The following is a 10,024-nucleotide window of genomic DNA, read 5'->3' on the forward strand; positions in this document are numbered from 1 at the left end:
GAGCCCACAGCCTGTGACCACCGCCCCCCAGACTCACGGAGGCACGAGCCGGGGCAGGTGCGGTTGGGGCTAGTGGGGGCTTCTGAACAACTGGATACGACTAAGTGAAGGCAGCGCATGGGCATCTGTGCAGAGGAAAGTGGGGGCTTAGGTCCCCTCCCCGCCTCCCCTAGGCGCCTCCATAGGCAAGTGGCCAGAGCCTCCGGGAGCTTCCTGATGCCGCACAGCCTTGGAAGCACAGCCTGCGGGCCACAGTGGCCGCTGCTGGGGGCTATTGAGCCCGCGGGCCAGGCTGCCCATTTGTCTCACCAGGCCCTGCCTCCAAGCCCAGCCCCAGGGAGACAGCCCTCAGGAATTCCTGCACAGCAGGAAAGAACAGCCAAGGGCAACACTCAGTCTGCTCTTTAATGGATACCGCCCACTTGTCTGCACCTGACCAAGGCGGGAACAGGAGGGGTCTGGGAAGTGGGGCCGCTGCGCCTGGGTGCCGCACAGTCTGCTCCCTGGGGACGGAAACCCACAGGGTCGAGCTCTGCAGGCCTCTCCTTCCAGGAAGGGCCACAACTAGCAGCCGCCTGCCTCCCCAGCCCCAGCAAGGGCATGCAGGCTGGGGGGCACCCAGTGGCCAGGCCTCTTAGCTGGGCTGCAGGCAGCACTGAGCCGCCTGGAGGTCAGGAGGTCCGTGGAGATCGGGAGGGGGTGCAGATGTCCTGGAGGCCAAGGTCCACCCCTCACATGTTGGTGCTCATCCGAGACTGGCTGTTGGCTGGAGTCAGCTCCCCCTGGCTCCCTTCTCTAGGCGGGGACTGCAGGGGAGACAAGCAGCAGTTCAGCCACCAGGCCCCACACACTGTGCACCCACCCACTGACGCCTGCCCACCTTGACATGGATCTGGTTGCGGAGCACAGCTGCCCGCAGCATCATGGCCTTGGCGCGGCGCTGGAACTCCTTGCCCATCAGCAGAGACTTCTCAAAGGTGGTGCTGCGCTGATCCACATCCCGGGCATAGAGGATCTGTGCAGGCACAGGCTCAGCGGGGCCCAGGCTCACCCCCAGCTGCCCCCACCACCCTGCAACCCACAGCCACCTTGCTGTGCGAGTCCACGCGGGCACTGATCAGCCCCTCCAGGATTAGCTGTGTCAGCTCGTCCTCCAGGGCAGCCACTGTGGTGTTGAAGGCCGCCGCCATCCTATGCATGTCGGCTGACACGTAGGGACTGAAATACTGCAGGGCGGAGGGAAGTCAGCTCCACAGCCCCCTGTATGCCCACGTGCCGTGTGCCAGCCTGACCCCCACATTACCTGGATGAGGGCACGGTTGCGAATCTGGGTGTACAGGGTCCTGACGTGGGGAGCCAAATACATGTCCAGGAGCAGGTTGTCCTAGGGAAGGGGCTGGTGAGGACCAGGACAGGAGGCCAGGCAGAGCCCCACCTCAACCCCACCCCAGGCAGGACCCCACCTTCATCTCATCCAGCATCTTGAGGCATGAGGCGTACTTGGACTCGTAGAATTTGAAGATGATGTCTCGGACCTGCGGCTCCAGCTCCAAGAACAACTTGAAGGAGCTGGCGAGGCAGACCCCTCAGAGCTCTGTCCTCTGCCTGCCCCTCCCTCCAAGTGGCCAGTGGGACACCAGTCCCCAGACAAAACACCTGAGGAAACGGCAGGGCCAGGGGTCTGGGACGTGCAAGGCCAAAGCGGCAGCTGTGGAGAGGGACAGGGACTGCCGGACCAGGGCACCCACCTACTGGAGATGACGTTGCGCTGCAGCTCCTGCCGGTCAAAGGTAGCCAAGGCGCACAGGCCACCGTAGATGGCCACGTTGCTGGGGGACAGCAGCTGAGGAGCAGAGACCTGGTGTCACAGAGAGTGAAGGGCCAGGCCACCCCTGCCTGCCTATCACCCACTCAGAGAACGCCTAAGACCCCGTTTGTGAGAAACCTCACCCTCCTACAAAAGCAGCCCAACCCGTGAACCCGTGCTCTGCCTCCCAAGTCCCCAAGAGGGCTCCTCACCTCAGGGAAGTCGCAGTGATCAAAGGAAGCCAGCAGGAGGCACTTGGCAGCCTGCTTGTACTTCCTGGCGGCCAGCTCCGCCAAACCTAGTGGAGGGAGCCAGGGGCAGCGGGGAGAGGGGGTGAGACCCAGAGCCTGGGGACCAGGGAGAACGCGACCACCAGCCGGCTTGCTGGCCTCTCCTGCCCCAGGAGCTGTTCCTCAGTGCTGGGCACAGATACCCTAATCATGTGTGGAAACAGCCCCGCCAGTGCCAAGCAGGTTCCCCGAAGCCAGGCGTGCAAGGAAGCTTTAGGTGCTAGCATGGCTGCAAAGGACACCCGGGCTCAGAGCAGCTCGGGCTGGCAGACCTGCCTCAGGCCCACAGTGACAGCAGCCAGACCCTGACCACACATCACCCACTGGCTTCCCCAGGGCAGACTTTAGGTGCCACCTACACCCGCACATGTGCCCCACAACATCCTGCACCCTGCCAGGGAAGGTTTCCCTGGCTGAGGCAGGGACCAGCCTACTGCCCTGGGCTGGAAGAGCAACACACACTGAACGTGGGGCCAGCTGGGCATGACCCAGGCCCTCACCTGCGGCACACTTGAGCTTGGTGAGGATGGCCTGGGTCTGGCTGTCACGCTCTCCTCGCTGCTGTTGGGGGAAGCCACATGCGTGAGGCCCACGCCCCACATTTCCTGGAGCTCAATGCCCAGCCCCCAGAAAGGGGATGAAGGCAGATTCAGATTTGGGGGAGAATGAGGTGGGGGAGGATAGGAGGGGCCAGCAGTGGTCAGCAATCCTGGGGCAAGGTCTCTGAGGAGGTGGCCCGTACCTCAGCAATCTCCGGGGTAGACTCAGCCTTGCTGACATAGCTAAGCACATGAGACCAATTCTGTAAGTAGACGCTGACCTGGTGGACAAGGGGGCAGGGCCAAGTGAGCCTAGGCGCTCCGATGGCCCAGCCATGCTGCCCCCAGCCGAGGCAGGCCGACCTTGATGACGTTGAGGCACATGTTGATGACGTGCTTGGCGCTGGTGCAGTAGTCCCGGGCCCGGGAGTAGCACTTGAGGGCGTTGCTGAGGTCCCCACAGTCCAGGTAGTGGTCGCCCAGGTCGTCGTGGCCGCGCCGGATGCTCTCCTTGATGGAGTTGCCTTTGTAGTTCTTCAGGTCCGTGTCCAGCTTCTCCAGCTTCAGCAGGGCCTTCTTCCGCGTGGCCTCCACCCAGGCCGTGTCTAGGGGTGGGGGCTCCACGCCACTCTCAGGGATGGCGTCGGGTGCGTTCTGCAGCTCCCTGAGAGAGGACCTGGCCATCAGGATGGTGACGGTCACAGGGGCCAGGGAGGAGGGGAGGAAGCCGCCAACCTCAGGCTGCCCTCAAAGGCCCAACTGGCACACAGGTGGGCACCTCCCACTAGCCTCAAACCCCACCTCCAGAGACCAGTCTGCACCAGGGACACAGAGAGAACTGCTGCCCCCAGGAGCCTGCAGCCAGGTGGGGAAGCCAGCAGGGAGGCAGCCCCTGAGCCACAGTCTCCAACAGCTCCCCTTAGAATCAAATCCCTGCGTGCACACACACAGGGCACTTCTACTCCTGGCCAAGAGACAGCGAGAAATCTACCTGCCCAACTTCCCAGCGCAGGGGTGGAAGTTGCAGGACACAGGAAGGGGGCCCAGCCCCAGGCACCTGTTCCCTTGGTGGCCTCTACTTCCTCTTACCAAGCCCCTGGCCTCACCTGGTGGCCTCTGAGAGCTTGCGGTGGATTTCCTCATACATGTCCACATTAAAGGTTCTCTGCACGAAGGACAGGGCCATCTTCAGGGCCTCCACCCGCAGCGTGGGGCAGTGATCAGCAATGAACTGCAGCCGTTCGATGCGCATCAGGCCGCTGTAACTGGCTGCATACTGCTCCAGATCCTGGGAGCGGGTGCACACCAGGGTCAGGCAGGGTGTGAGGCGGGACCCTGGCCCCAGGCCCTGAGGGTCAGGAGTCGGGCCTGACTGTCCTAGCCAGAATGTCACCCTGGGCCCATAACTGGAACCGGGCATGGGGGTGAGACTGCTGGTCCAGGCCCTGCAGAGACCCCTGGGGTGGGCCTGGGGTAGGAGCCTTGGGAGTGGGCTCTGCACTGGGGGGGTTTCGGGAAGGGACACTGACTGCTGGTCGCTAGGCTGAGCGGGGAGGAGACCTGCCCTGGCTTCTCCATCAGCAGTGTCTGAAGCTGGGCTACAAGCCTCACATGAGTGAGCAATCAGAAATCCTGATGGTTTTCGCATCAGGAAAAGAGAACAGAGATCACTGAGGAGGATCATTCTACCTGCTGTGCAGGCTGCAGTGGGGAGTCTGCCCTGGACCCCCCAGTAGGACTGAGACACCCAAGGTTCCCCCACTGGGCTCCGTACCAGGCTGGGGTTCTCCACCACGTAGTTGACGTCAGGTGCATTCTGCGGGTCTTCCTGGGGGTCCACGTCGATCTGCATGGGCTCCACAGCCCCCTGCAACATGGGCCAGGCACCTGGCACCTCGTCCTGGGGACTGCCCCAGGAGGGCGAGAGACCTGCACTCTTCTCTGAGGTCAGCTCCGCCCGAGATCTTCCAGGCCAATCGGACCCCACTCCCGCCGCTGCTGTCCCCCAGGCGTGCCCTCCCAGTCACCCTCGCCCCCAGCCAGGCTCCTGTGCCACCACATCAGGGAGGGGTCTCCTCACAAGACTCTAAGGCTCAGAAGCAGAAACCCCTCGCCTGATTCTAGTCGCTCGTCTCTGAAAGCCAGAAAGCAGACACGGGACAACCAACTACACAGGGACCGAGAGCCCCTACACGTTCCCAGCCACCATCCTGATGCAGTTTCCTCCAAGCCACGGAGAAGAACGGGACGCCACCTCAACCCCAGGAGGCAGGAGGACCAGCCCCCGGAATCTGTCCGGAGCAGCAATACTGGGCTGAGAATCAAGCCACAGGGTTGGGAGAAGGGGAAAAGAGTCATCTCAGGGAGCCCCACGGCCCCCAGCTGGGAGACACAGAGGAGCCAGGACCTCGGCTTAAAGCAGGCTAGAAAAGCCGCCATGCCGGGCACCCGCCGGACCCGTGGGCCTCCCGCGCTCCTTTGGGAAAAGCACCAAGAGCTCGGCTCCCTCCGCAGGCCCCGGGCCCACCGGGGCACCCTCCCCTCCTGCGCTTGGCACTGCGTCCCTGTCCTCGGCCGGCAGAGCAGCAGGGGCCCAGCCACAGCAGGGGCGGCCGGGGCCCTGCTCCCCCCTCCCTCGCTCGGGGGTCCCTGTCCTGGAAGGTACCTCGTAGAGCAGCGTACAGGCCGACAGGCTGGCGCTCAGGCTGAAGTCCCCGGCCGTACCGGGCAGGAGGAGGTCTGACCTACTGCTGTGAGGGGTGCAGTACAGATCTGTCACTGACGAGGAGGCCGAGCTGGGGGCCGAGCTATCCCTCATTCTGTCCTGACTTTCTGCACCCCCCGACCCTGACACAGAGCTGGCTGGCTGCTGAAGGGAGAAAGAGCGTTAGCGTCGGGGCGGCCGGGAACCTCTCCCGTGAGCTGCTGGGAGGGGAGGCGGGGCGGGCGCGGCCCGGCGGCCCCCGACCGCAGCGCGCAGCCACGGCGGAGACGCGCCCTCGGCCCTGCAGCCCCCGACGCCGCTGCCCGCGGAGACCCCGCACGGAGCGCGCCCGGTCGACTCCTGGCGCAGGCCCCGCGCCCCTGCTCGACCTCAGCCCGGCCCCAGCGGCGGGGGGCGCGGGGGCGCGGAGGCCTGGCGCGGCCTCGGCTCGTTACCTGCAAGTTAAACACCTGAACCGGCAGCGGCATCTTGCACCCACCCCGCCGCGGCGTGCCGTCCACTTCCGGGGCAGCGGAGCCGTCGCTTCCGGGGCGCGGGGCGGGGCGGGACCACTGCGTTCTTAAAGGGGCCGCCGCCCACCCACGGCTCCGGCCCGGTTCTCGTCTCCCGGCGCCGGGGGTCCCGGCGGCCGCATGAGCCGCGCGCGTGGGGCGCTGTGCCGGGCCTGCCTCGCGCTGGCCGCGGCCCTGGCCGCGCTGCTGCTACTGCCGCTGCCGCTCCCCCGCGCGCCCGGCCCGGCCCGGACCCCCGCCCCGGCCCCGCGCGCGCCCCCGTCCCGGCCCGCCGCCCCCAGCCTGCGGCCAGACGACGTCTTCATAGCCGTCAAGACCACCCGGAAGAACCACGGGCCGCGCCTGCGACTGCTGCTGCACACCTGGATCTCCCGGGCCCGCCGGCAGGTGCGCCGGACCCCGATCGCAACGGCGAGCCCCACGCCCACCCTCCCCGGATCCCAGGGTCTAGGCCCGGCCCGAGCCCCCGGAGGCTCCGCGCGGGGCGGGTCGGTCCCCAGCCTGGGCAGCGCCCCCGACGCCTCATAGGTTGTTTCTCCCCCCAGACGTTCATCTTCACCGACGGGGACGACCCTGAGCTCGAGCTCCAGGGTGGTGAGTGTCCCCCAGCCCCGGCGCCCGCGGGACCTGGCCCCCGAGACCCCCGAGCCGCGGCCACTGCGCTGCTGTGGGTGCCCCTCTCTGTCGAGGCTCCGGAGGCCCGGGTAGGCCACGACGCTGCCCAGGTCACACGGCCTGCGGAGGGCACACCCTGCCAGCCAAGCTCTGCTGCCCACCAGCCTCTCACACTGGCTGCTTCCCAGGGCGTGGGGCTAGTGCCACGTCCCCTGAAGAAGCCCCAGCAGGGAACCCGCCCTTCCAGGCCAGGTCAGGACGAGCTGCCTCCGTCCTGTTTCCTTTCAAGAGATCCCAACTGATGGCGTCTGCTTCAGCCTCGGGGGCACCAGCAGGGTCAGCCCGTGAGGGCTAGGGCTGTGGTTGGACCCAGGCAAGGAGTCCAGGCATGTCAGACAGCCACATGATGCCCTGGCCCTTGGGGGCAGGTGGGGCACAGGCCTTATCCTGACTCCTGTGCCAGCCTCTATCTGCGTGCTTCCCCTGTCTCCGACTCGCAGGTGGTGGCCGTGTCATCAACACCAACTGCTCGGCCGTGCGCACCCGCCAGGCCCTCTGCTGCAAGATGTCCGTGGAGTACGACAAGTTCATCGAGTCTGGGCGCAAGTACGCGGCACTGACCCGACCCACGGAGAGCCCAGAGCCAAGCTGGGTGGGGACCTCCTGTCCAGCTGTGCCAGGCCCTCATGCCCAGGACTCCCCTTGCCCACAGGTGGTTTTGCCACGTGGACGATGACAATTATGTGAACCCCAGGAGCCTCCTGCACCTGCTCTCCAGCTTCTCACCCAGCCAGGACGTCTATCTGGGGCGGCCCAGCCTGGACCACCCCATCGAGGCCACCGAGAGGGTCCAGGGTGGCAGAACTGTGAGTGCCAGAGCAGATTCCTTTCTTGATGCCAGCCCAGGAGGCACAGCAGAGGGCGTGGAAAGCTGGCTTGAGAAGGGCATAGGGCTGGGGGCCCAAGCTGATCCACCCAGGTAGTTTGCACGTGGTGTTTCAGGAGCAGGCCAGGAGGCCCTCATTGTACTGGGCAGAGAGGGGGTGTCTGGACCAGGTGGGGAGGGTCTGCAGGCCACGGATCAATGGCCTGCAGAAGCCCCCGGCCCCTCTTACCCCAGGAAACTTCTGTTACCTGAGTGGGATCTCCTAAGGGGCAGCTTAAGAAAGATGCCTGGGGAGTCCCATGAAGAGTCAGGGGTGAGAAGCCCTGTCCCGGAAGCTCTGACTGGCGCCCCATCCCCAGGTGACCACGGTCAAGTTCTGGTTTGCTACTGGTGGGGCCGGGTTCTGCCTCAGCAGAGGCCTCGCCCTCAAGATGAGCCCGTGGGCCAGGTGAGTGGGGGTTCAGCTGCCTGGGCTGGGAGGCGGAGGCTGAGACCTGAAAGCTGCTGACCGGCCTCCCCCCAGCCTGGGCAGCTTCATGAGCACGGCTGAGCAGGTGCGGCTGCCGGATGACTGCACGGTGGGCTACATCGTGGAGGGGCTTCTGGGCGCCCGCCTGCTGCACAGCCCCCTCTTCCACTCCCACTTGGAGAACCTGCAGAGGCTACCGCCAGACACCTTGCTCCAGCAGGTACCGGCGCCACTCTGCGTCCTTCTGCCACGTGGGCTTTGCCTCACCCTGACTCCCCCAGGGACCCCACTGCCCTGGCCTGATGCCCGGCTGAGCAGGCAGGTGGGATTTGCATGTGGCTGGGGGTGGACCCTGGAAAGGCCCCTTGGTCTGCTGGATACAGGGTCTTCAGGTACAGAAGGGGTGTGGGCGTGGTGTCTGGGGTGGAGGGACGAGGGAAGAAGCACAGTTCTCGGGCCAGGGAGGCCCCATGCCAGCTGGGCAGTGGGCATGGTCTGTGTGCTGATGGGGACTCGAGCAGGTCCCATCACGTGGAGCAGGGACGGAATGAGGGTCAGCTTTGCTCTGGAGGTTTCAGATCCCTCGCTCCTGTCCCCCAGGCTCCGCCTGAGGTGTCCCCCACTCAGCTCATGGCACCCTTCAATGCTGTTCCCAAGCCTGGCCTCCCTGAGGACTTGGGGAGAAGTGGGTGGGCAAGGGGGCTGTAGCAGGGCTCCTGGCCGGGGGAAGCGTGGCCCGAGACCAGACCAGGCCACACTCTCTGCCCACACCGTTCTCTCCCAGGTTACCTTGAGCTATGGGGGTCCTGAGAACCCACATAACGTGGTGAACGTGGCTGGAGGCTTCAGCGTGCAGCAGGACCCCACACGGTGAGTGGGCAGTGGTATGGGCAGGCCCTCAGCCCCACAGGGGCTCTGGCATCAGCACGCCCACCCACAGCCCTGACCTCCACTGCTCTCTCCACCCACAGCCCTGACCCCCACTTCTTCCTTCCCCAGGTTTAAGTCTGTCCACTGCCTTCTCTACCCAGACACGGACTGGTGTCCCAGGCAGAAGCAGGGTGCCCCGATCTCTCGGTGACACCAACCATCCCTGACCCAGGGCTGCCTCGCTCTGTCCCAGGTGCAGGGAGCTGGAGCCCCCCATGGCCTCAGTGGACTCCCTCAGGTGCCATGGCCATACCAGTGAGATGCAAGCACCTGGCACACCCTCTGGCACTATAGCCTGCAGCCCCCGTCTCCCAGCCCCCGGTGGACTGCAGTGATGGGTGTTTTGGGAGAACAAAGACAGCCAGGCTGAGGGCCGGGGCCGCAGTGCCCCTCCCACTGACCCAGCCTCAGAGTTGATCCCACGGCAACAGGCGTCCACCCCAGCACCTGGGCACCTGGGAGGGAGCTGCCATCCAGGCTCCATTACCTGTTGCTGAAGGCGGGTGCCAGGCTGGCTAGGTGCCAAGGAGCAGGCTCCAGATCAAGGTCCTGGCCCAGCCACAGCCATGGCAAGGGCTTAGCCTGGCAGGCTTTGTGGGGGATGCTGCCCTCTCTGCTGCAGGCTGGGTGCACAGCCGGGCACCGCAGTGGGACTCAGGCCCGGGAAGGTCATGCTCTCAGCCAGAGCTTTGCTCCCAGCCCAGGTGCCTCATTCGGAGGCCTCTTGACTGGGACCACAGAGGTGTTTCTCTGCTCTGACTTGTGGCTCAGGACTCCTTCCTGGGTCATGCTCCTGCCCCACTGTGCCTGGGCCCGTCAACAGCAGGAGCCTTTTGTTTGGGGCCCCCTGGGGTGGGACTGCCCCTGACTCGCCCATCCCAGCAGACCCACCTCCCCGCCTGCTGCCTTCCCTGGAGGGAAACGGGCCAGGGGCCATCACCTCCCCTCCGCCTCCTGCTTTGCTGTTGCCGAGCGCGAGTAAAGGCTTTGTTCTTACTCCACACGGCTCCTGTCTTAATCACCCACCAGCCCAGCTCTCCTCGGGTCCCTGCCGTGCCCCCTCCTCCCCCAGGAAGGCTCTATCCCAGGCAGGGCTATATCCTTGCCGTCCTGCCCACCCAGCCTTAAACCTACTAGATTCTTCTTTGGAAGCCAAAGCCTCCAGCAGGGGTGGCATGTGGGGGTCCTGCTGGGAGAGATGGACACTGGACGCTGCCCTGAGAGGCCGCCTTCCTGAGCATCATGTTTGCC

General features: G+C 65.3%; 2 protein-coding genes across 11 annotated transcripts; one reads left to right on the top strand and one right to left on the bottom strand.

The window, feature by feature from the left end:
* Positions 1-387: 387 nt before the first annotated feature.
* On the bottom strand, positions 388-5,870 carry GPS1 (G protein pathway suppressor 1). Of its 10 annotated transcripts, none has more exons than XM_050764028.1 (14): positions 5,796-5,864; positions 5,302-5,386; positions 4,411-4,503; positions 3,743-3,924; positions 3,000-3,300; positions 2,840-2,917; positions 2,598-2,655; positions 2,020-2,105; positions 1,749-1,843; positions 1,464-1,569; positions 1,304-1,384; positions 1,089-1,226; positions 881-1,015; positions 388-806 (listed from the first exon to the last, which is right to left on the bottom strand). In XM_050764028.1, exons 3-14 carry the CDS (start codon positions 4,486-4,488, stop codon positions 732-734), a joined length of 1,413 nt encoding a protein of 470 aa, XP_050619985.1. In that variant the 5' UTR covers positions 4,489-4,503; positions 5,302-5,386; positions 5,796-5,864; the 3' UTR covers positions 388-731. The 10 variants fall into 10 exon arrangements, with proteins under 10 accessions (XP_050619985.1, XP_050619984.1, XP_050619983.1 ...); XM_050764027.1 differs by having other exon boundaries at positions 2,598-2,658; XM_050764026.1 differs by having other exon boundaries at positions 3,000-3,312; positions 5,796-5,862.
* Positions 5,871-5,993: 123 nt separating this feature from the next.
* Positions 5,994-9,771, top strand: RFNG (RFNG O-fucosylpeptide 3-beta-N-acetylglucosaminyltransferase). The gene is made up of 8 exons (XM_050764052.1): positions 5,994-6,260; positions 6,419-6,467; positions 6,989-7,094; positions 7,201-7,354; positions 7,734-7,822; positions 7,898-8,063; positions 8,628-8,713; positions 8,843-9,771. Exons 1-8 carry the CDS (start codon positions 5,994-5,996, stop codon positions 8,922-8,924), a joined length of 999 nt encoding a protein of 332 aa, XP_050620009.1. The 3' UTR covers positions 8,925-9,771.
* The last annotated feature ends 253 nt before the right edge of the window (positions 9,772-10,024 follow it).

Source organism: Macaca thibetana, chromosome 16 (genome assembly GCF_024542745.1).
Source record: "Macaca thibetana thibetana isolate TM-01 chromosome 16, ASM2454274v1, whole genome shotgun sequence".
Classification (NCBI taxonomy): Eukaryota; Metazoa; Chordata; class Mammalia; order Primates; family Cercopithecidae; genus Macaca; species Macaca thibetana.

Coding starts and splice junctions, on each gene's coding strand:
- RFNG (XM_050764052.1), top strand. CDS start 5,994: ATGAGCCGCGCGCGTGGGGCGCTGTGCCGGGCCTGCCTCGCGCTGGCC. Junction 6,468..6,988: donor TGAGCTCGAGCTCCAGGGTG/GTGAGTGTCCCC, acceptor TCCGACTCGCAG/GTGGTGGCCGTGTCATCAAC. Junction 7,355..7,733: donor GGGTCCAGGGTGGCAGAACT/GTGAGTGCCAGA, acceptor CCCCATCCCCAG/GTGACCACGGTCAAGTTCTG.
- GPS1 (XM_050764018.1), bottom strand. CDS start 5,454: ATGAGGGATAGCTCGGCCCCCAGCTCGGCCTCCTCGTCAGTGACAGAT. Junction 4,504..5,301: donor CCTGTACGCTGCTCTACGAG/GTACCTTCCAGG, acceptor CCCATGTTGCAG/GGGGCTGTGGAGCCCATGCA. Junction 1,570..1,748: donor CGCAACGTCATCTCCAGTAG/GTGGGTGCCCTG, acceptor CTGCCTCGCCAG/CTCCTTCAAGTTGTTCTTGG.